We start from the raw sequence: 24,172 nt of genomic DNA, 5'->3' as shown, positions 1-24,172 counted from the left end.
GAGGAAAAGAGGAGCCTGCAAAGGAGAATGAGAATCTTCCCTAAAAGAAAAAAGAAGCGCCAGGAGGGAGTGGTGTCCCAGGTACCCAAAGAAGAATACTTCCAGTTTGTTCCCTAGCAAACTGGTGCTCAGGGAATAAAGAGCCATGAAGCGTACTCCTTGGATGTGGCAAGTAGGAGTCATGGAGATTGCTTCAGACTAGGGGAACAGGTGACTGAGTGGGACTGGGCTGGCAAGAGGGTGTTGAAGGCCTGCAGGTCCGGGTGGAGTTGGGCCTGGGATTTGGTGAAGGGGTGGGAGACTGGACAGCCTGGGAAGGGCAGGTGTGAAGGCGGAGAACAAGGAAGAGGCTCTTCTTCTCACCCCCGGCAGTTCCTTAGACCCTCTTGGGTCCGGAACCTATGACGGGAACAGGGAAGGAGGGTCAGGAGGGGTGTCCTGGATATTGGTGGCATGTGGAGGAGATGGTGTGAACTGAAGCGGTAGAAGTGAGCTGATCTGGATCAGCCTTCCCTTCAGGCCTGAGGAGGAAGGAGCTCTATCCTCCGATCCCTCTCTACAGGGGTGTGGGGCAGGGACCTGGGATCTCCAGCTTGGTGACAAGGGATGTTTTGCCCCTCTTGGGGCCAGCCATCTCTTACACACACATGGACTTCCTGGTTAGGGAGTGGCTCAAGCCAGCTCACGGGGAGCTGTTTCAAAGTAACCAGGTAGCCACTAGGAGGAACAGCAAGGTATGATGGAAGGGTACCAGCATCCTCTCGAATCTCATTGCACCCTCGTGGCAGGGAGGGCTGGTCTTGGCATAACTGCCCAGGCCATAACCTCAGTCTCTGCCTTCTCCCACCTCCCCAGGTCCTGTTTAATAGACGCATCAGATATGGTGCGCTTTGCAAAACTGTTATTTGTATAGAAGCCTGAGGGAGGGGGAGGGAAGCCGCGCCCTCCTCTTCCCCCCTTCCAGCCACTTCACTTGCAGAGAAGAGACCTGCAGTTAAATACCAACCCCCAGTCCCTCTGGCTCACTAGCTCAGAGACTTGCAAACCGAGAGCTGCCGGTTCCCCAGCTTCCCACGTGGCCGCGCTGTTTCTCACTGCATCGCCGGAAATGGCCTGGCCTCTGAGCTTCCCCCACTCCCACGGTCCTCTCCACCTCAGCCCTTCCTCCCCACTCCCCCAGCCCTGAGCTCAGAGCACCCCTTCGCCTCCCACTTAGCCCAGAGTCTGGCCGCTGTGGCGTATTTGCCTCAAGTCTCTCCACCTCTCTGTATCTCTCAGAATAGAATGAGAGCCTCAAACTCGACCAGCCCCCGAAGCCCCCAGCCTGCCCTGTCCTGTTCCAACGGCACAGGAAAAAGCCGGGGAATGGGACACAGGCTCTGCAAGGTAGGCAGAGGGCTAGGAGGAGAGGAAACAGCTTTGGAGCAGATGGGCCTGGCTGCACCCCACTCTGGCTGTTGCTCACCAGCTTGGGGCCTAGATCTCAGTTTCCCGCCTATCAGTGGAGGCGATAAACCTACCTCTGAGGGCCGTGCTGAGGACGAAATGAAACAAGTCCTGGGGTGCCCAACACAGTGTTTGGCACATAGTAGGTGTTTAAAACAAGTTCCCTCCCCTGTCTTCACTTCGGGGCTCTGATGAAGAGGTAGAATGAAAGAAACTAGGGTCGAAGGAGAGAGCTCTCCCAGAGTCAAGGAGGCACACTGGGGTGGCAGTACAGCTCTGCTTCACCCAGGGGAGGGGGAGGGGAGGGAGTGCCAGAGCCCTGGGCCCTCCAGTGCTTCTGTCCTCACTGCACTCCTTGGACTGGCCTCGGGAGACCCCTGGGAAAGGCATTCCTTGTGGGTGAAGGAGGTCTGGTGGAGAGGACCTGGGGTGGGGGCACTGCCTCTGGGTCTTGAGCAACACCCCTCCCCGCTCCCCCAACTCATAATCCGATTTATATTCCTACTCCCTCCTCTGGATCCGTCACCATGGCAACAGTTTTCTCAGTTGCACTTCATCAGTTTCTCGGCAAATCTTTTTTTCTTCCCTGTCCTTCCGTCTCTCTTTTTCTCCTCTATCAGTCTGCCTTTCTCCATACCCATGGTGCTCACCTTTCCCACTCAACTTCTCTGTTTCTCTCTTGCGCTCCCTTTGTCCCTGCCTGCTTCTGTTCAAAGCTCTCTTTCTACACCTTCCCCCCTCATCTCTCCTTTCTCAAGTCCAAGATTGTAGCAACAAGCTAGAGTCTATTGGCTGGACAAGAGCTTGAGTTCCTTCTCACGTCAGGGCAGAAAAGTGGAGAGTCATGGAGGGACACAGTTTGGGTCCCAGTGGGCTCTGCACAGAGGTCAGTGATGCGAGACTGGATTTAAGGTCTGGTCTATCTATTCAACTCTGACCAGGAAGCAGGGAATGGGGGGCGGAGAGGGAAAGCAGGATCGGGCAGTTTCTTCTCTAGTCCCAAGTCAGAATCAGCATGGCTGGGCTTCCCTGGTGGCACAGTGGTTAAGAATCCGCCTGCCAGTGCAGGGGACACGGGTTCAAGCCCTGGTCCGGGAAGATCCCACATGACGCGGAGCAACTAAGCCCCTGCGCCACAACTACTGAGCCTGCGCTCTAGATCCCCTGAGCCACAACTACTGAGCCCACGTGCCACAACTACTGAAGCCCGCACGCCTAGAGCCCATGCTCCACAACAAGAGAAGCCACCACAATGAGAAACCTGCACACCTCAACGAAGAGTAGCCCCTGCTCGCTGCAACTAGAGAAAGCCCGCACGCAGCAACGAAGACCTAACACAGCCAAAATAAATAAATAAAATAAATAAATTTAAAAAAAAAAAAAGAAGAGGAATCAGCATGGCTCTGGGGGGTTCCTGCATGGCACTGTCCTTGGTTCGCTTCCCAACTCACCCTCAGAGAACTTGCTGCATGCCTACAGCTCCCACTGGCATGGGGTGTGTCCCAAACACGTAAATTTGGCTCCTACTTGTCTCTCTCCAAATTCCAGTCAAGTCTCTCTACCTCCTCACTGGTCATAACCATGGGGATGCCTACCATCCTGCCTAATTCAACAACTCTAAACATGAACCCGTCTTCCGCAAAACATCACCCCGCTTTACAGTACTTCCCTGTCACTACCCAGGGTAAAGACCTCAGTGCTACCTGCGACTCCTCTCTCTCTGTCATTCTCCATATGTAGCTAGAGTCCAAGGGGTATCAATTCTTCTTCTGAAGAGGAGAATCTGCTTTTATCCCTTTGCCCTTTCATCTATACCACCCGAGACTGAGTGCCCAGCAAGTCATTCGAGGCTCACACTATAGTCCCATCCTCACCTGAGCCTCCTAGAAGGGTAGTTTCCTCTCAGAAACCAAACCCATCTGAAACATGATTTTCTTCTCACCCTCCTTTTCTACTTGATTTATTGAGCACCCATTATGTATTAGGCTCTTCATATATGTCATCTCATTTAATTTTCACAGTAATCTATGAAGTATGTATTACCCCATTTTACAGGAGAAGGAATTGATGCTCAGAGTGGTTAAAGTAAGTTGTCCAAGTTCTACAACTAGTAAGCAATAGAGCTAGGACTCAAGTCCAGATCTGTGGAGTTCCACAGTTAGTGCTTTGTTTTATTTTGTTGCTATACTAGTCTGCTTCCATGTGACTCTTTTACTCAAAAACATTCTGGTTCTGAGCCTTCTGACTTTCTTATTCTTCCATTAGGCTTTTGAGGTTCATTATGATCTGACCCATTCCACCTACAACACCATGTATCTTGCTACTTCTCAATATGCCATGGATTGGTATCAACCAGGAACATTCGTGTGCTTTAGGGTTTGCCTTCATCTCTGTCCTGTTAAATATGTCTATTAATAGTGTATATGAAAATATAGTATCACATTTCACAGATACAAGCCTGGAGGGATAGTAAACACTTTGAAAGACAGGGTAAGGATTCAAAAATCAGCTCCATGTATATAGAATGGTAGGAAAACCTAACAAGATGAAACGGTCAGAGATCTGTGTAAGATCTCAGCAACACACACAGACTAGACATGTCTTAGAAGCAGTTCAGGTAAAATAGAATTGGGGTATTAGTAAGTTCAGTCTGAGTCATCAGCATAACATGGTTGCCAAAAGTACATCCAATTTTAAGCCATATTCCTAGAGATATAGTTTTTGGAATAAAGGAGAGGATTGATAGTCCTGCTTTACTCTAAGTTGGCCAGGTGTCTTCGTGGGCATAACTTTAGTGAACTGGGAACGTTTAGGCTAGAGAAGAGGAGAAGAGTCTGGAGTCATTAAAGCTCAAAAATGTGAAGGGCCAGGAGGTAATTCATGGACTAATGGGTAGAGATCACAAGGAGATAAAATTCAGCTCAAAGGAGGGAAAAACAGATGTTTGTAAATGGAATGAGTTGCCTTGGGGGGTAGGAAGCCCCCCATTACTGGAGGTGTTCGTAAAGATGTTGATACACTGCTTGCCAGGGATGTTATCAGAGAGTTGAGCATCAGAAAGAATTGGAACTAGGTAGTTGGTCTTTGAGACCCCTTCCCGCCAAGATCTATGACTTCTGTTTCTGCTCCATCTGTGCCCCTCACTGGGTCCTCTGTGCTCCCCTGTACCTGAGGTCAGTTTCCTGTTTCTCTTCCAGGTCTACCTGAGGATGCAACCTGCACTGGGTGCATCAACTCCACATCTTTTAATGATTTAGCATCTTTTATTGTTCTTTAATTGTCCCCATTTTATAAGTTCCTTGAGGGCAGGTGCCTTTATTATCTGTTACAGGATTAAAAACTTATTAACCACTGACTGTTCGCAGCCTCCATCTGCCTTGCCTCCCCTCAGCCCCAAGATAATTTTATCCCTCACCTGTTGTTGGAAATCTTGTCATGGCCTGCTCAGTTCCAGGGCTTTCGTAACATAAAACTGGGAGAACAAGAGGTGAGAGATAAGACCTAGAGAGGCAGGAGACAGGTAACGTTTTTTGTGTGTTAGGGAGAATCTGGGTAATGGGTGAAGGAAAAAAGAAAATAATGAAACATAAGAGGCTAAGCTAATCTTTGTAATAAGGAGAAGATGGTGGGCAAAGAGAGACAGAAAAGCTTTCTTGACTACAGAGAACAGAGAGAGGCAGAGAGAGGGGCTGATTTAGGGTTTGCAGAGAGCGATTTAACTGTTGCAAGGTGCAGCAGAATAGAAGAGGAAAGGGAATTTGAACAAGATGTGTTGTAGGTTAAGAATTGGATCACCTTCAAGAGACACAAGTAAAAATTAGGATTCTTTTTTGAAATTACTTTTGATATTTGGGCTGTGGGACCCCAGAATATATTCAGGTTATACATCCTGTAACTTTCATAGGACCCAGCATGGTATCAGGGTGAAGGAACCCCCATCAAGCAATACCCAGTCCCTGCAGATAGAGCAGACATGGTCCTGAGGCTGTGGAATCCTGCAAAAAGACAGAATTGTTAAGCTTACTCCCTTACTTCAGAGTTAGAGCTTTTAAAAACACTTCCTAATCTGGGATTTCAAGTTACAAATGCCCCAGGAGTTAGAATCGGTTACGGGTCTTGACAGATGGAGAAAATGAGGCCCAGGGAAGTTAATCAGCTTGCTCAAAGTCACAGAGCAGGTTTTAGGCCTGGTTGGGACTGGGAATATGCCTGGCCCAAGGCTTTGTCCACAATCCAGGGATGCCTTTTTAGGTTGAGCCAGAGACCTACATGCATGTAAATAAGGTCATGGTGGGAGAGGAAAGGGGGGCTGGGAGACTGGGGGTTCCGAGCACCCCTCCCTCTGTTCAGAGCCCTGCACCAGGCTCTGGGGGACGTCCAGATAAGGAGGCCAAGCCTGCCTTCCCAGATCTTATGGCCTCACAGGGAAATGAGCCAGATGCAGGAAGAAGTCCAATGGAAATTTGGAAGCGAGTGCTGCAGTGGTGTCGTGGAAAGTGTCTGGACTGGGAATTAGGAGACCTGGCACCTCTTCCAGCCATCACTCACCAGCCATGTGATTTTAGGCCAGTCCTTTCACCACTCTGTGCCTCAGTTTCCTTACTTCTGAACATTCCATCTCTTCAAAATAAAAGCTTTATAGTGCTACATACAAGAGCAAGTTAATGCAGTTGCATTAATATTTTTGGGGTGTGTTGTCCCCCAATGCTCACCCCTCCCAGCAAAATCTCCGAAAGGCTTTTGCCTTCAGTTGACAGCAAGAATTAAATGTTCCCAGGACTCAGAACTGGCAGACAACCCAGGCAGTGAGGAGTAGGAGGTGACTTGTGTGGCCTTCTCTGGGCCCTGCCTCGGACAGCCTCTCCGGGGCTTATGAACTCTGCCTTCCATCCCCAAGCCGACCAGAGCCATGTGATTGTTTTTCTCTCAACAAACCAAGCCTTCTATTTAATTGCTATTCTCTTGATAAAAAAGAGCCTGGAGATAAACTCATCCAACTCCCTTGTTTTTTGAAGAAACTAAGGCCCAGAGATGAGGCTGACTAGGCCAAGGTCACATACTCTTGGCTTTCAGGCCAGTCTCCTTTCTTTTTTTCTTTTTAAAAAATATTATTTATTTATTTATTTATTTATTTTGGCTGTGCTGGGTCTTAGCTGCGGCATGCAGGATCTTCGTTGCGGCATGCGGACTTCTTAGTTGTGGCATGCACGTGGGATCTAGTTCCCTGATCAGGGATTGAACCCAGGCCCCCTGCATTGGGAGCACAGAGTCTTACCCACTGGACCACCAGGGAAGTCCCCAGTCTCCTTTCTTTTGGGACTTGGAGAACTTATTAGACATGGATTGTTTGGGAATGCAGACTTAGCGATCTCTTACAACATCTGGTGAGACCCCTTGCTGGAATCCTGTTCTATACTTAGATCGCCAGTTAGATGTACTGTCTGCCTGGACAGAACCACACCTTAGGCTGGAATGTCTCAGCTCAGATGGTGCTCGCTGCAGGAAACTTTCCCAGACTCCCAAATCCCAGATAGATGTCTCTCCAAAGTGCTCTGCAAGCCTTCATGACACTGAATTGAATTCGCCTGTTCACGTGTCTGTCCCCAACTAGAGTGAGGTCAAGTGACCTCTGTGAAGTCAAGGACCACATCTGTCTCATTCACCAACATATACCTATTGTCTAGTCCAGTGCCTGGCACATAGTAGGTCCTCAACAGATATTTTTTTAGTGAATAAGTAGGTGAGGTTGGTCAGAGAAGGATTCTTGGAGGAGTCAAGGAATCCAAGGAGGACAGGATTGTCCTTGGTTGGGTGAACTGCTTATGCGAAAGGAAGCCTTAGATAGAAGATAATTGGAAATGGGGAGAGGGAAGGAAGTGAGGCAACTGGGAAAAAAGAGAAAGGAACCCTTGAAGGTCATGGCCTTCGCTAACCTGGGAAGGCTTCTGGGTAGAGGGGAGGAAGGGTCTCAGCCCTGCCTGGGATAGGAGGAAATGGTTGTGAGCACCTAGAATCCCTCAAGAGGGCCTCTTTATGGGGGAGAAACTCAGAAGGCAGCTTGGCTAGAGGGGAGGGAAACTGATGGGGGACCGGGTAGCTGGTAGGAGCATTGAAGCCTGGCTAGAGGTTTGCATTTGCTGCTGGGGTCTGGAGGGAATGGGAGTTCTGGGAAGGCTGGACACAGAGAGAAAAGAAGGTGAGGGGCAGCTTCCTTCTATTGCTCCCCTTCATTCGGTTGAGACCCTGGCAGGATAGAGCCTATATCTTCTATTTTCTCCTGTCCTCCTCCAGGTGTCTGGGCACCTGGGACCCACAAGTAGGGTCCCTAGGGCAAAGATCTGGAAGTGGCTGAGGCAGCCTGATAAGTGGGGATGGCATGGCAGGGATTGTGGGAGCTCCACCAGCCTCCCCATAGGATTCTCTTTCTCTCCAAAGGTGCTATTCCTGCAGGAGGAGTACTCTAGCTGCCTCCAAAGTTTTTCTTTCACCAATACCCACCTGAGCGTAGCTTTTGCCAGAGACTGCTAAGCCAGATCTAACCACCAGGGGGCAAAAGAGCAGCCCTGAGGTCGGCGTCCCTCCACTTCCCCACCCGCACACCTGAAGGCCAAGATGGGCGGTTCCTCACCTGGCTCTCACAGGGAGCCTGGGAGCTCCATTAACCCCTTCCTGCCTAGACTGAGGTACTGCTCTCAGGCATAGTCTTTCACGGCCGAACTGGGGGGCAAATCTGATGGTGGAGGAAGTGCTGCCTAGGAGAGGGGCTAGGGTGGAAGTGAAGTCAGGGTTTCCGGCTACTCGGGCCCTTGTCCTAGCTGGAGCTGGGGCAGGCTAGCATTCGCTGCCTCGGTTGGGTAGCTACCCCCGCAGATGTGTGAAGGAGCCCCCTGGAGGCCAAAGAGGCCTGGGCTGCGGTCACCTGCGTGGGCCTCCCAGGCGGGATGCGGAGGAGAATGCAGAAGCAGCCACAGAACCCAGGTTTCCGGGTTCCCTGCATCCTTCTATCTGTCAGGGATCTTTGCAGCAACTAGTGGGGGTGGTGGCGGGAGGGTGGCCAAAGGGTGGAGGAAGAGGCACAGAGGGTTGGGGTGACAGGGGAGGGTAGACAGTTAAGATGTGGCAGAAGAGCGGACTGGATTACGCAGCTCTCAGGTGCCGGGTTTTGTGTGTCGCTCTTCGAGCACCAGGCAGCCTTCTAGGGCTCTGACAAGCCCAAGTTCCGAGACTGCGTTCTGGGCCACAAGGTGTTAAACTGTGGGTGGGAGTAGCGTCAGGAGTCCCTCCCTTCTTCCCTCCCTCACAGCGTCACCACCTAAGAGTCCACCGGGCTGGCGCGCAAGGAGTTAAGTCTGCCCGCAATCTGCAAGACTGGAGCCGGGGAGGGGGAGGAGGGGGAAAAGGAGGGGGTAGAGAAGGAGAAGGGGGAAGCAGACTGCGGGGAGACAGCGCCAGGAACCCCCTCCCCAGGGACCTGGCCCCTGGGCCCCCAGCCCCAAAAGAGGCCCTGCCCTCCCCGGGGTCGTGCTCTCTCCCCCCGCCCCCGCCCTCCAGCTTTGTGTCCCCAGGAGGGTGGGCTGCAGGATTTCCAGCCAAGCCTTGGCTGCCTGCTCAGTTTTTCCAAACCCTCCAGTCGGGGAAGGCGGGAGCCCTGTCAGGATAAGAGTCCCTCCCCCACTGCCCCTGCCGGCCCCCTCTCCCAGCCTCCCTTTTCCTGCCCCCGCATCTTTTCCAAACTCCTTTCGCTGTCCGACCCTGGCCCCTGCGCCCCCTATCCCCACCTCTATTGGCTCCCAAGTTCCAAGTTCAGGTTGGAAGGGGCCAACTGGGTCCCACAATTCTGGAGAGGCGCTGGTAAAACCATACTCCGCAGGCCGACCCCGAGACCTGCGGGGCGCCGTCCGTACTCCCAGCCTGGCGCCCGCCCCATCCCAGAAAGTGGCCCCGGGGACACCGGGGAGGGTGGCCCCGGGGTCTCTCGCCCTGGAATGGAGGCGGTGCTGCGGGAGCCGGCAGAGCAGGGCGGCAGGCTCTGTGCTGCTGGTGCCAGGCCCTGGGGCAGGCTTCGAGGAGGGGCAAAGTGTTCCGAGGGCTGGCACGGTTCTGTCCAGCAGGTCTATTATATAATAATCACCATCTATCAGGAAGCCAGGCAGCTGGAGTGAGTGGGGAAGCCAGGATGCCCAGATCCGCTCCTTTTCCAGGGCCCAGGAGGGTGTCTCCATCAAGCTGGGGGTGTGGCAGCAGCCCAGGAGTGAAATGAAGTGGGGGTCGAGGGGCAAGTGAGGGGCGCTGGGCAGTCCGAAGGCGGCCCGACAAGCCCCGCCCCCAGAAGCTGACTGACAGTGCCCTCAGCCAATGATTGAAGTCACTGTGGGGCTGAAAGTTAACCCTTTCTTGGGTCCCTGTTTGCTTTTGGGGATAGAGTCCCTTCCCAGGAACTGTTCTCTAGTCCTGAATCCCACCTGCACGAGGTCGGTGATGAGTACCAGCTGGAGGATCCTTTCGTCCTAGTCACCCCAGGTAGTAATCTCAGATAATCTGCAGCCCTAGCGCCTCCGACCCCCTACCCCCACTCCAAAAGTAAAGTGTATTACAAAATGTGGTTGTGTGTGTACACCCTGTGGTTCCAGAAAGAGGCCCACGTAACGCTGGAACGCCCACACTGCACCACGAACAGGCTATACCCATGCCCGAACTTCCACCGACACTCGACACTCGCTGACACACCTGTGACACTCCTCGTGACATAGTGACACACAGATACGCGGCAACACACGGTGATTCCCCGAGTTCGCCAGTAGAGGGAGTCACTCCATTCCAGCAATGGGCCACCGGCCTCTCTCCTCTCCTCCCTCACTCCAGGGTTCCACCCAGAACTCGTGGCTGCCCAGAGCTGGGGCTCCGCATCCCAACCTGGAACCTACGCTGGGGGAATGAGTCACAGCTCCACCCAGGGGAGTGCTCTACATGGCTGCTCCACAGGACATGCCGAATACACTTGATTGTGTGCCACAATTAACAGACCTCTTGCAACACAGCCATCACTCACCCCTACAAACATTGTTTTCTGGACCTGCTATGAACTGGGCATCGTGCCAAACAGATCATCACAAGCCCATGCGGTTTGTCATGTATGTAACGGGAAACTGACCCACATAACTGGGTGGACCCTTCCTTTTAACAAGCAATCCTGTTTGAGAAATGGCCTTCTTGTCTTGTGGCTCATCTTATAGCAGGACCCTGGGGAGGGGAGAGGAGATTAAACCCTACTTCCATGGGTCAGGTACTATCCTAGGCTCTGAGATCTTTCACACCAGAGCTCAGCCTCTCTGGGCTTCAGTTTTCTTTTCCTTTAAGTGGGAGTAATACCTATCTCACAGAGTTGTGATGATTCAGTCCCTAAACCAGCTTGGTCTTGGCATAGCAGTTAATAGGCACTTGGGGAAGTTTTGTTGATTGGCTCAAAGCACGATCAAGAGATAGTGTGTATGAAAATGCTTTGTAAACTTCTATGTTAGGCACCCATAGAGGTTGTTATGTTATCTTCTTTCAGGATTTCTCCCCCTTTTCCAGCTGTGCCTCCCCAGACCTTGCCCAGTGCCCAGCTGCGGACACCATCAACCCATCAAGTGAGTATTTACTGAATCCCTACTATGAACCCAGCCCTGAGTGCTGTGGGGAATATAGAGGCATAGGAGACATGGTTTGGGCCCTCAAGAATCTTTTGGGGCAACCAGACATATGCACAGGAGAATCAAGATAAAATATACAAGTAGGTACTCAGTTGGGTGGCATAGATGTAGAAGGTGAGAGGGAGGGAGGTCACTGAGAGCTAGAGCTATCTGGGGACCATCTGTGAGGAGGGGCAGGGGAGAGCTCAGAGGAACCAAATAGCATGAGCAAAGGGGCTTGCTAGTGCCCTTCCTTTCTGAAGTGGTCAATGGTTGTTACTTGTTGGTATTAATCCTGGGTGGGTGGGGGTAGTGGGATACAGGGAAAGTGCCCTGGGGTAAGGAGACCCAAACTCTAGTCCTGGGCTTACCACTTTCTAGCTGTGTAACCCTGAGGAAGTCCTTAACTAATGCAAGCCTTTGTTTCCTCATCAGTGTCATGGGGCCATAACATTTTTCTCACAGGTTTGTGGCAAACACTGAAATAACATATGTGAAATGCTTTTTAAAACACTTCACAATTTTTTTCCATTGGATCTATTCTTCTATAGGGTCTTGTGTGTGTGTGTGTGTATGTGTGTGTGTGTGTGTGTGTGTGTGTGGCACTTTGAGCTTAGGATAGAGTTCTTTTGGGAGAACAAAGGTTTTACTTCCACAAACATTTTCTTAGTATCTACTTTGCGCTGCTGAGGATTGAGGTGAAAAAGTTCAGTCTACATCCTCAAGAAACTCAGGGTCTACTAGGAAAGAGAGATGAATAAAGTGAATAAAGAGATGTTCAGTGCATAATGAATGTGGGTGGATACAATGAAGAGGGGACCCAGTGGGGGGGGGAGAGGGAGGGGGAGGGGGAGAGGGAGAGGGAGAGGGAGAGAGGGAGAGAGGGAGGGAGAGAGGGAGGGAGAGAGAGAGAGAGAGAGGGGAAGAGAGAGAGAGTGAGAGAGAGAGTGTTGGGGGTTGGGGGGAGTCAACTCCCACTGCTTCCAATCAGCGTAGATAGGAGGGTAGGTTTGTCAAACCTCTCCCCAGCCTGAGATGGTGTTAGCCCGTCTCCTCCCCAGTCCTCGGGAATGGGGTGGAGAGTGGCATAGAAGCCCCCTCCCCGCCCCCGGGCCAACCTGCCTCCCGCTAGCCGGCCGGGCGCCTTACCGAGTCAGACCACTGGGAGGCTGGGGGAGCCGGGTTGGGCGAGGAGGCGATCGAGATGGGGGAGCTCTTATTTTGACAGGGGCCTCTCCGGGCTCTGGTATGAAGGCAGAAGGAGGCAGCCAGAGAGCCCCGATGCTTATTCAGGCTGGGGAGCGGAGCCGAGTGGAGGGGCGAGCGAGGCTCCGGCAGCGCAGGGGAGCCCGGGGAGGCGGCGGCGAACGGCGGAGCCAGTGGCCGGACATGCCCCGGACTCGGGGCCGCTGCACCACCGCCGCTGCCCGGAGCCAGCCGGCCGGACGCCCGCACGCCTGGGTCCCCCGGCGCCGCGCCGTCCGGGGACTGCGACCCGGACCCTCGGCGTCCGACCAACAATAAGCGCCCAGACAGCCCCCTCCCAGCCCCGCGCCCGCCGTCCCCGCGGGCCTCGGGAAAAGTGAAAGGAGGAGACGAAGGAAGGAAGGAAGGAAGGAAGGAAGGAAGGAAGGAAGGAAGGAAGGGAGGAGGAGCAGGAGCCGGAGCCGTGAGGTTCGGGGCTGAGACCCCAGCCCTGAGCCCCGGGCCGGGCGGGTGTGCGCGCTCTCCCGCCGCTGCCCGGCGTCCAAGACCATGCTCCGCGGTTGGAAAGCAGGAACCCAGGCGCCCAGCGACCCCCGGATACCCACTCCCGGGCCGGGCTGGTATTGAGATCAAGGCGTCCAGGATCAAAAGATCACCACCTGCCCGCCCTCCTCCGCACCTCCAACTGGCGAGCAGGAGGACCCCAATCCACCCACCGACCCTGACCTGGTCATGGCGTCCAACTCCGGCCTGGCGTGAGGACCCCCGACCCGCGCGAGGTGAGGGGAGGGCTGGGGCCGAGGGCGAAAGTCATGCCAGGCCAGCAGAGGCGCGAGGAGGGAGGAGATCCAGTTCGAATTGGGGAGGGGGAACACAGTCTGATTGTCTCTGGCCCTCTGGCACGCACCCCCAGGCTGTTTAAGGGGTCGGGGACGCCCCCAGGATTAGTGGAGGCCACTCTCGGGCCCCCAATCAGGTTGGCAGCCCCAGCGCACAGAGGGGAGGGCTTAGGGCAGCCAGGGGACCCTGCCACCCTAGCACAGAGAACAAGGCCGGCCTTGGGCCAGCTGGAGCAGCAACTCTGCCCTGGGGGCTTCTGGGAGATGTAGTCCCCCTCGCAGGCTCACCAACCCCTTGGGTCTCAGCACCCCAGCACTCCTCTCCTGGCTTATAGGAGCTTCCATAAGGAGGTGCGTGGGGATTGGAGATTGCTGGGGGTCACCCTCTGCCCCCAAGCACTGCCTAGGAGCAGCGGGGGCTGTGACTGGAGGAGTCTCCCCTGCCAAGGATTCTTAGTGGTGTGGGCTTGGCCCGGGGGTGGGGGTGGGGGGCAGTCACACAGTTCCTTGGAGGTGTCTCTGCCTTGCTAAGAGGAGACAGCCCCTGCCTTGGTCTGGGGGAGCTCTTGGGGGAGGAATGTGGGGAAGAGAGGGGAGGCTTGGGGCTTCTTGCTTGGCTGGAGTATGTCCTGTCCCAGGGCTGCTGGAATTTGGTTTCAGGGGACACCGAGGTCTACTCTCCCCTTCTCCCTCTGGGGAGCTGAAGAGAGTGTCCCTTACAGTCTGGGAGTCTGGAGGGTGTCCCTCTGGAGCAGTGAAGCCAGGATTGGCTTCTGTCTGTCTGTCCAGCTTCCTTCCTTCCGGGTTTTTCTGACACCCCCTCCTCCCTCCTCCTTCTGTCTGTCTGCTGCTTGGGGTGTGGGTCTGTGTCTGTGTCTGGGGGCCTCTGCTGCAGGGAGGAAAAGTGTTGCTCTGGGAGAGGTGAGCTGGGCATGTGACTGAGCCCCGGGAAAGGGGCTTGGAGGCCCCCTTGATCTTTGGCCTTGGTTTCCTGTTTTACCTAGGAAAGCTGTCTTCGCACAGTATCTGCTGTAACCCTACTGATGCCTCTGGGCAGCTCTCTGAATGAGACCCGCAGGGTGGGTGGGCTTCCACTCCCCTTGCTCTCCCCCCTCCTCAGCCTCTCCAAGGAGCAGCTACTTTTTCTGGGCTGGGGCTGCCTGGCTTGTCTGCTGCCCCTCAGCACTAGCTAGGCTGCCTTCTCTGGGTCAGGACCATGATTTCATGGCCCCAGGGGAAGAGCATGTTCAGGCCCTGTCTTTCTGGTATCAGCTCTGAGGTGCCTGCTGATAGGAGCTTCAGGACAGGATGAGAATGGGAGAGAAAGGAAGGTAAGGGGCGGGGTGGGGGGTGGGGGGGGGTCTGGTATCAGGACGGAAGGCGCTGCCCTCCCGCAGCTAATCAGGCTCCTTGGCCTTGGAGAACCAGGCCTGGAAGCTCAGCCTTCTGGCCACTTGCCTCTGGAGATTCTCTGATTACCTGTGTTGCTTCTGACTGGGGTGGGGCAGGGGTTAATGCTGGAAAGGGTGCTCCTGAAGGGGAGAATACCTATATAACCTTGGATCCAGAGTGACTCTTGTGCTCAGGGTAGCAGGGGCCTCACGCTAGAGATGGTTTCTGGAGGTCCATATGGAGGCTCAGAGTGAGTCTCTAATTACTGAGGTTGAGTGTCCAGGTGGGAAGAGATTACAGAGTCCTGGAGAAGGATTAGTGTTGGTGGTCCACAATCGATCACAACAGTGGTAATGTGCGACCTAGTGAACTTGCTTATTGAGTCTGTGTTGGACACCCATGATTCCCTTTGGATAGTGTCTGCCTCCCAACTTCTGGGTATTTGAGTTAAGCAGGAGCCCTGGGCCGCAGACTCAACTTCCATGAAGAGGCAGGGCAATAGCCTTCTGGGCAGAGGCCTAGTGGGTGGCAGTGTCGACTCAGCAAGGGCTGGAATGCCTGGCACCTGCTTTAGATTAAAGGCGATGCCTGCAAAGGGGGCTGCCTGCCTGCAGGGGGAGGGGCTGGGATGGAGCTGCGTGGAGCCCAGGAGTGGGGTGGAAGGAAAGCAGCAGGGTTGCAGGCAGCAGCAGCTCTGGCAGGAGTGGAGGGAGCCAGCAGTCACCCAGCTCAGCAGCCCCTCCTCCAGGGTGTCCAAGACAGGAGCTGGGGGCCGCCACACTGCCTCTGGCGCCACCAGCTGAAGTTCTGTCCCAGCGCCCTGGGGGGGCGGCTGCGGGGAGCCAGGGTGTCTGAGTGTCCAGTCTGCCCAGGACTGGAGGAGGCCTGCAAGGAGGTAGGGGGCACTTCGGGGTTCTTTTTGGCCTGACGCCATGTTTACTCTTCTGGGGGCTCCTTGGTTGCTGGTAGTGAGGCACTCCAAGAGCCTGGGCACCCAGGGGTGATGGGGAAACGGCATCCTTTCCCTGTGCCAGGAGCCCTGGGCACTGCTTGGTTGCTGACCTCGGGGGAGGGGGCAGAGGGGATGGCACCGTGGGAAAGTGGGCAGCCGTGGGAGCCAAGCGGGTACAGGCTGGGTGCCGCGGGCAGGGAGCCTCTGCCAGGCCTGCTCTCCCTGGGGTGGGGCTCGCTGTTCCAGGGACTGGCTCAACCTGTTGAGCGCCTGGCTGCTCTAGCTTGGCATCTGTGCCCCTGCCTGCCAGCGCCACCAGCTGCCCACCCGTAGCCCCACTGTGGGGGCTGCCCCCAGGGATCTGGAGCGAGGAGGCTCTGACTGGCCAAGGGGCCAGGATGGAGCTGGTAGAGGCTCCTCCAGGGGCGCTAAGTTTCCCCAGGTCCCACCCTCTAACTACCAGAGCTGTGGCTGGAGCCACTTGGAGGGCCAGGTAGCCAGAGGCTAGGGGCTGAGGGGCAAGGTGAGGAAAGCTGCAGCACTAGAGGTGCTGCATGTCACTTGGATGGGCCTCCCTGAAGGCAGCCTGGAGTTAAGGCCTGGCATTTCCTCTGCTGGGTGCCAGGGCCAGGCCTCCAGAGCCCCACCCCCAGCCTGGCCTGACCTCCCCTCCCTGGGAGAGAGCTGCCGACTTTCCCTGGAGGTTGGGGGAGGGGCAGTAAGGGCATCCTGGTGCCCTGGGAGGAGAGGGGTGACTTCCTGGATGTGGGCGTCTGTTGTAGTGCCTTGGCCTCCCAAAGAGCCCCCCTCCCTGGGAACCCAGGTAGGAAGCTCTGGCTTTCCAGGGAGATGTCCCCCACCCTGCCCTGAGTGTGGGTGGTCCTGGGTCCCCTGGAAGGTCCCTGACCCCCTGCAGGCCCTTGCTGTCCTCCCACACCCTCTGACCCCCCCCCCCCCCGTAGCTTTAGGCCTGCCTTGGGGCTCTGCTAGCTGGCGGGGAAGGGGAGCCAGCTGACACTCTGTAGGGGGGAAGGTGGCCACCACCACCCACCCACGGGTCGGGGAAGGGCCCAGGTGGGTTCCTTCGCCTTCTTTCTTCTCTAGTCAGTGGCTAAAGTGGAGGCCTCTCCTTCTCTGCCTCCTTTCCACCCCAGGCCCTCCCTACTTGGCCCCGGGCCACCTGCCCCTCCTAACCTTGGTGTCTGGCCTAGTCGCCATCCCCAGGGGCTGGGATGCCCTCTGTCCAAGTCCCTCTTCCAATGGGCTGGTGGCCCTGCGCTAGCCAGCCTGTCTTCCCCCTCCCCTTCACTCTCCACCCCCCAGCCTCAACTGAGAATGGCCCTGAATCCAGCATTTCCAGCATTTCGAAACCAGGATTGTTTTGAAATCCCTGAGTACTTCTCCACCCCCCTGCTCTGACTCCCCTCCTCCCCACTAGCCCAGAATTTAGTCCTCTAATCTGACTTCATGCTGTGCATTGCCTGGGGGTGTGTGTGTGTGTGTGAGTGAGTTTGTGTGCTAGCACATGGTCACGTGCATACTACTCTGTGTTGTATGTGTGTGTGCTCGTGTATCCCAGTGTGGGTCTATCTTCTGTCTGTCAGTAGTTCTGTGTGACTGGCTGATGTCATTTGTGTTTCCCGAGCTCTCTTTGGCCTTCTCTGAGTATGGGAGCCTCTATGGGTCTTAAGGAGTCCTTTTTGGGGAGTTTGGGTTATTTTAAAGAGGTATCCTGGATGTGTGTCTTTGGGGGTTGTGACTGTTTCTCTCTCAGATACACGTCTGGGAGTATCTGAGGAGTATGCCTGCTCGGGATTGTGTCTCTGATGCATGTGCGTGTGCGTACGTGCGCACACTCAGTGCGCTCCGCTTCTGTTGCCGCCTCTATCCTCCTCCCTCAGAACATGTCTGGGGTGCGTAGCCACAGGTCTCCCCATAGCTCCCTGGGACATGGAGTCCTCTGTCCTTTGATAGGGAGGTTTCTTGGAGCGAGGCCAAGGCTTCTGGCCGTTCTGTGGTCCTTGGAGAGAAAGTGTGCAGTGGGGAAACTTTGGGATAAACTGTCCCCAAGGCTGGGCTCTCTTCCTCTGCCCTTCACGGACACCTGGCACCTTAAGGGATCCCAGTACTCCCAGTCCCTCGTCTTCTTGTCCTGGTGACATCGTGGGAGCTGTCACAGGGCGGCCCAGTGCTCTCCACAAAGGGCTGGGGAAAGGGAGTTAACCCTCCACTCTTGGGGTCACTTGCTTCATTGGGGACAAGAAACAGCCAGCCACATCAGACCTGGGAGCTTGGTGGCTAAAGTTCAGAAAAGTTGACTTTGCTAGCTAGGGGCAGACAGCAAAACAAGACAAGACACTCATATTTCCAGCCTGAGCAGAAGACAGAGGGGCCTGGAACGCTGGGGCGGGGTGGGGGGTGATGTGCCACCCCAGAAATATGAAGCGTTGGATGTGAGGCCAGCTGCCATTGTAGCCTTGACCCTGGGAAGTCCTTCTTGATGTCTGACCTTAATCGTGTTTTACAGGAGGGGGGTGGGGATTGCTAAGGGGAGCTTTCTTTCTTTCTTTTTTTGCCAAAGCAAGAGTTGTGTTAGTAGAGTTATGTCTGCATGGGATGCGGGCCCTTGGAACCCCTGATGCCTCGCTATGACTCAGTTTCCCATCCTGGGATCTCAGGCTATAATTGAATACTTTCCTCTAGAAGCACTTGTAGCAAATCAGTGAAGAAGAGGGCTGGGGCAGGGGCTGTTTGTTGGAGTCAAGGGCCTATGGAGACAGCAGCACGAGGTGGGCAGAGAGAAAAGTTGTCTGTTTATAACCCCCCTTCCCATGGCCTCTGGTCCCAGGACTCAGTGGGAGGAAGGGAGGGGTAGAGGCACAGGTTGGTACAGTGCTCAGTGACCCAGCAGGGGGAGGGCCTTGGCAAGGAATTTTCAGTTTGTTTCTCAATCTCTGTCTCTGAGACACGCACACACACGTCACTGCAGACACCTTCAGGAGATGAGCCCAGAAAAGTCACCCAGGTGGTGGCAGGGCGGGGCAGTACCAGATGGGGCCGTGTGGTACCATGTTCTGGCAGACACCCTGTGCTTGCCCCCTAGAACTGGAAGTTGGGCCCAGCGGGAGGTCCCTTCCCCAAGTCCCCTGTCGTGTGCCTGGGAGCACCACAGGCTGGACAGGGTTAAGTCTGGTTGGCAGGGACACCCCCCCACCCAGTGCAGTGAGAGAGAGGGAGGGGTGGTTAGCAGCTTGCTCTAGTTGGCGTCTCTCCCAGAATTCTTCGGAAAAGAACTCCCCTTTGACCCCCAGTACAAACTGAGCCCAGCCACCAGCCTCCCTCCCGCCTGCCTGTGGGAGCTTCACCCAGCCCCCTCCTACTGAACTGCTAAGCCTGATTCTCTCACCCTAGGCCCTCCCAGCCAAGCCCGGTCCCCAGGGGCATCTTCAGGGGACAAGAGAGACCACACAGGGACATAGGACCCACACCATTCTTCTCCTTGACACAGGATAACCCCGGGGTGGCTGGTGCTGGAAGCTGGGGTCCTCAGGCCTCCCCATCCATCCCTCCACCCGGGTCCTCAGGCCAGGCCGTGGGAGTCCTCCCCCCCCCCCCCCCCCCCCCCCCCCCCCCCCCCCCCCCCCCGCTCCCTGTGGGCTGAGCTCTGAGGGAGCTCTAAGGCATCTCTAGCGCTTTCTCCTTTCCTGCTTGCAGGGGAGGGAGGGGGAGCTGTGCGGTGGGGCCGCTGGGTCAGGCCTGGCTCCCGGCCAATCCACAGAAGTCGTGGAGGGGGGGTGGTGTCCAAGTAGCTCAGGGACTTCCTGGAGCTGCAGGCCCGTCTGTGTGTACATGCTTAGTGGTGTGCGTGCTGGGGGTGGGGCTGGGGCTCTGGGAGGAGCAGGGGTAGAGATTGCTGGCCTGGGGCTTCTAGCTGTGACCCTCTCTCCACAGGGAGCCCCAGCCCAGATCACACCCTTGAGCCTGAGCCCGACACGCATTATCCTGAGGTGAGAGGTCTGTGTGCTTATGTGTGTCCTCACGGCCTCCTCGCTCAGCTCTGTCTGCCTCTGCCGTTGCCTCCTGCTTGGCTTTTTGTCTCGGGCGCCCTCCTCCTGGCTCTCTGCCCCCACTTCTCCTTTCATTCTCCTCCCCCCCGAGGAGAGGGTGCTGACAGCCTACAACCTGGAACCCGGTAGGGGACGGGGGCGGGGCCGGGGCAGGAAGGGTTAAAGCGCCACAGCCGCTGCTCCAGTGAAAGTCCCAGCCGGGGTGGGTGGTGGGGAGCCCCAGCCCGGTCACCCCTGGAGGGCAAGGTAAGGTTTCCTTCCCGGTCATCCCAGGTTCTTGCTCCCCTTCGCCTGCTGGCTTTGGCCTCAGCTGGCTGAGTCAAAGCCAGGGTGGCTACCAGCCACAGTAATGTGGTTTCTGCCCTGGCCCCTAGACACACACACACACACACACACACACACACACACACACACACGCACACGCTTTCTCCCTACTGCCACCCCCACCCCCTCCCTCCCTCCCTCCCTCCCCTCCTTCCTTACTTAGCAACAACTCCCTGAATTCACAACAAACACGCCTGTAGGCTCCTGGTCTGACTAGGGAAAGCTGGAGAAAACGGAGGACTGCGAGGAGGCACTTCTCCTAGACCGTCCCCAGGAGGGAGGGGCTTCGAATCCCCCCACCCTCCCTGCTGGAGGCCACCACCCCTCAGGGACACAGAGGAAGTGGTCCTTCCAACTTAGGCAATGAAAAAAGTGGGGGGCAGTGCCAGGTGTGGCTGAGCAGGTGCAGGGGGTGGGGGGGGCAGGGCTGGGACTCCACCCGTCACTAGTGAGTCCCACTTGACCTTTGACCCCCACCTGCGGAGACTCTTCCTGCCTCTGGGCCTCTCAGCAGGGGCCTGTGCTGTTGTCATGGTAACTTGCCTTGCTCCTTCCCCAGACTCTTAGGGACCAGGATGGGTGAAGATGTAACAGATTGGGGGTGGATGGGGCTGGGGTGGCCCAAGAACTCTGCTCTCAGAGCCCCAGTGGGCCAGGCACCTGTGTTGAGGGGGTGGGGAGTGGTGGCCTCTCTTTGATCTCTTCCCTGGGCAGGAACTGTGGCCTCTAGCTAGGACCTGGTGCGCATCAGGGTTGGAGGGAGTATGGAATGAGGGGGTGAGGCACCATTCTTTCGTCATAGCACAGAGGGCTGCTACCAGGGTGAACATGTATTGTGAAATGGTTAATAGCCCAGTTGCTGGAGTGTCTGAGTTCAAATCCTGACTCTTCTAATTTTGGACTGTGTGCCTCAGGCAAATTACTCAACTTCCCTGGGCCTCAGTTTTCTTATCTGTAAAGTGGGGATAACAAGAGAACTTTCTTGTAGAGTACTAAATTAGAGGATTAAATTAGATAATGCATGTGAAGCCTTCAGGACAGCTTGATGTTACACAGTAAATGCTCAATAAATATTAGAGATCCTCCTCGTTATTATTAGCCATAGCTCTTCATAGGAACTCGTGGTGCTCCCAGGGGCTTTAGCAGGGGAAGAATTGATGGGGGTGAGGGGAGTGTGGACGGTGGGGAAGAGACAGCCTTTCCAACACTTCAGACTCCTAGATTCTAATACCCATCCAGACCCACCTTCTTGCTGCCTCAGTTTCCCCACTGAGGGGAAACTAACATCTTGGTTGCAAGTTTGCCAAATAGCCATGGGCCTGGAGAGGGGTCTGAGGACTTAGGGCCTGTCTCCCTCCCCATATCCCAGCACTTCTCAGAGCTGAGCCCTCCCACCCCCATGCTATTAGCTCAGATCAGCTTCAACACCCCTCCCACCATCCCATCCCCTGATGCTCTGTTCCTTCACCAGGCTGAACAGCCATTAAGACACTCTGTTCTTAAATGGCTTAGATGGCCACCTCCTCTCTTTCCTGGCCTAAGGGGTCAGGGACCTTCTTTGGGGAGAAAAGTAGCAGTGTGGAGCTGTGACATGGATGGCAGCTGTTAGGCCTGCCTTGGGGTCCAGGGTCCACTGGATTCCCTGTACCCTGCCTGGGCATTTTCCCTGAGCGTGGCAGGGCAGTGCCCAGGCCTGTGATATGTATAGAAGCCCAGATGGGCATGCCTGGCACCTGCTGTACACAGATGGGCAGAAGCCCATCCTGAAGCCCAGAGGAGGGGTGGGGTCATATCAGCATCCAGAGGACACCCCCAGAATCCTTTCCTCTGCGGCGTGGGTGAGTGTGGGCAGGGCTGGGAAAAGTTCTGTTTCAACCCTGTGTGCCCTGGGGCAGGCCAGGGGAGAATGCTGAGTGACTCTGGGTGAGCAAGGCTCCGAAAAGCCCTGGGATGAGAGTCGGATGATGGAGGGGCTAAGGCTTGGGAACATCTGGGTGAGGAGCCCAGCGCTGGGCAGCAGGAATGGTGTGCCCACAAAGAGGGAAGCTCTGCAGTTAAGTGGTTTGGTCTTCTGGGGAGTGAGTGTCCACATCTCTGGAGAAAGTGGATTCAGATGTGGCAGAGTGCCTGGGATACCAGGGCTCTTGGGTACCTTCTCTGGCCTGGTACCGATGGGGGTGGGCTGGAGGCCCTGGGTCTACTCACCACCTCCTTCTGGGAGCAGAGGGAACACCTCCCTTCCATGGGCCTGGGAGTGAGGGCTCGGTGTTGGCCTGGGCCATGCCTCACTGCTGGGCTGGCCATGCTGCTTTTGCCCAGCCCCTGGGGCCTGTTCGTTGGGCAGGCTGGGGCTATTTTTGGGATCGGGCTGGGGCTCTGGGGCTGGTTTCAGATGTTCCAGTGTGAACAGGAGAAAATGGGAACAGATGGCTGGAGGGTTCCAATCAGCAGGTCCTGCTGGGAGCAGGTTATTTTTAGGGCCTTGTTAACCCTTTGGGGGCTGTGGAGCCACCCTGAGAGGGACAGCCCTCTCTAGTTGAGAAGAGCACAGGTCTTCTCTCTGGACCTCTACTTTCAGAACTGCTTGTCCCAGTTGCTCTTCTTTCCCTCTCAGACCCTCCACTCTTTAAAGAGGCCCATGGCAAGAAAGTAGGCTCCAGCTTCCTCCCAGCCCAGACCCTGCACGGAGACTGCCAATGAGTAGGACGGGGAGAGGGGTGGCTGGTGGAGGGGATGGGACGTGGGCCACTGTTGAAAGGAAACTCCCCTTTGCTTTTCTCCTGGGGTTTTGAGACAGCCCTGAGGCTAAGAGAGTGGATAACTGCTCTCTGGGTTCATGCTCTGGGTTTGAGTGTATGTCGATAAACCCAGTGATGCCCAGGGGAGTGCTAGCTGAGGGAGCTGGGCTCTGTGAGGACAGAGAAAAAGCCAAGTTTTTGTACTTGATACCACTGAGATGACGCCCATGGGCCCCGATCCCTTGGATACTCAAGAGCAAATATCTTGAGAGTGCCCATCTTTACCAAATGCCCAAGGATTTGGGTGCCATGTAGGGTGTAAAGAAGAGGACATCATGGCCAGAGGTGGTTTGTTGAGGGCCAAGTATGTCACAGACATTCTGCTGGATGGTTTCACTATTAGTATCTCACTCGATATATTGATCCTCATTTTGCAGATGAGGAAACTGAGGCTCAGAGGGCTGAAGGGATGGACAAGGTCCCGTCGCTCAGAAGGGGTGGGATGTGATTGGCATCTTTGTCGGCCTGACTGCAAACCCGGTTCTCATTCCACTGCATCACTCACACTGCCTGCCAGTGTCCGAGCCACAGAGGCTCAGGCTGACGGGACTGGGCCTCCTCAGGGAGCAGGTCTATGGAATGAGTGTAGGAACGGAGGCCTGGGGTCAGGGGACCCTGCCTGTCACTGCTCTCACAATCCCTTAAGCCCTTCTTGCCTGAGGGTGCCAGGACTGATACCAGAAACCCCATTTGGCCTTCCTGTCTTCCCTGCGGGAGGATCACAGGCATACATCCTGTCTCATCAGTCCCCACCCCCACCCGTCCTGGCCCACATGCCCCTGCTTCCTGTAGGGTCACAGCAGTCTGGATGTCAACGTGGGCAGAGCTCGAGGGCCCTCCAGCTGCTGCTGGTGCCAAGAGTTTGGGCCAGGCCAGCGAGGTGAGGGCTGGGAGGATGCCTCTGATGCTGGCAGTACCTGGGGGAGAGAGCAGAGCGGGCAGGCGGGCTCTGGGTGAGGTCCCGCGCCCCATGGTGCACCGCCTGTGCCAGCAGTCTGCCCGCACTCGCAACGCCCACAATGGCCCCATTGTTCCCAGCCACCAGGCAGTCAGGCAGTTTGGAGGAGGTTCCTGGGCCACCCCTAATCCCCCCCCCCCAAAAAAAAGGGCCAGATTAACCCCTTGGAGGATAGAGGCCAGGTGAGGGCCCACAGGGAGCTACCCTGCCCATTCCTCCCTTCTGGGAATCCGGGCTTGGGCCGCCACCTCCCAACACGTGTACCCAGCGACAGGGCATCTCTGGAGATCGGGGTTTCCCACAGGGTGGGGAGTAGCACCTAGACCCTCTCCCACCCCTAGGGTGGTGTAGGTGCCAGGGGGCAGGAAGTGCCAGTGGGGTGGCAGACGGAGACCAGATATATTTGGGCCGGTGGGGCTAATTCCAGCCACCGCTGCCTGCCCTACTGGCTCCTGAGCTCCTTTCCTTCCTGTGAAACCAGAGCTGGGTTGGGCCTAGCTCAGGATTTCGGTGGATTTA

At 55.8% G+C, this 24,172-nt stretch overlaps 2 protein-coding genes across 5 annotated transcripts in view; both read left to right on the top strand.

The window, feature by feature from the left end:
- Nucleotides 1-12,641, top strand: part of LOC309606651 (uncharacterized protein) — a gene marked incomplete at its 3' end in the record, with an annotated part of 48,005 nt that extends 35,364 nt beyond the window's left edge. The window contains exons 4-5 of the mRNA XM_082343942.1: nucleotides 11,000-11,075; nucleotides 12,346-12,641. Coding sequence (XP_082200068.1) covers nucleotides 11,000-11,075; nucleotides 12,346-12,641 — 372 coding nt within the window. The remainder of the gene's footprint in view (nucleotides 1-10,999; nucleotides 11,076-12,345) is intronic.
- Nucleotides 12,642-12,962: 321 nt separating this feature from the next.
- The window catches only part of BCL9L (BCL9 like), a 28,081-nt gene continuing 16,871 nt past the window's right edge, over nucleotides 12,963-24,172 (top strand). For 2 of the 4 annotated variants that reach the window (XM_082342121.1, XM_082342118.1), the window contains exons 1-2: nucleotides 12,963-13,102; nucleotides 19,458-19,513. The gene's annotated coding sequence lies outside the window, so the exon portion shown is untranslated. The remainder of the gene's footprint in view (nucleotides 13,103-19,457; nucleotides 19,514-24,172) is intronic. The other 2 variants (XM_082342122.1, XM_082342119.1) reach the window with 2 other exon arrangements.

The sequence above is a fragment of the Balaenoptera borealis genome (genome assembly GCF_965194805.1).
Source record: "Balaenoptera borealis genome assembly, chromosome: 11".
NCBI classification, from domain to species: Eukaryota; Metazoa; Chordata; class Mammalia; order Artiodactyla; family Balaenopteridae; genus Balaenoptera; species Balaenoptera borealis.
Note: the sequence above shows the minus strand (reverse complement) of the source record. Positions and strands in the feature narration are given on the sequence as shown.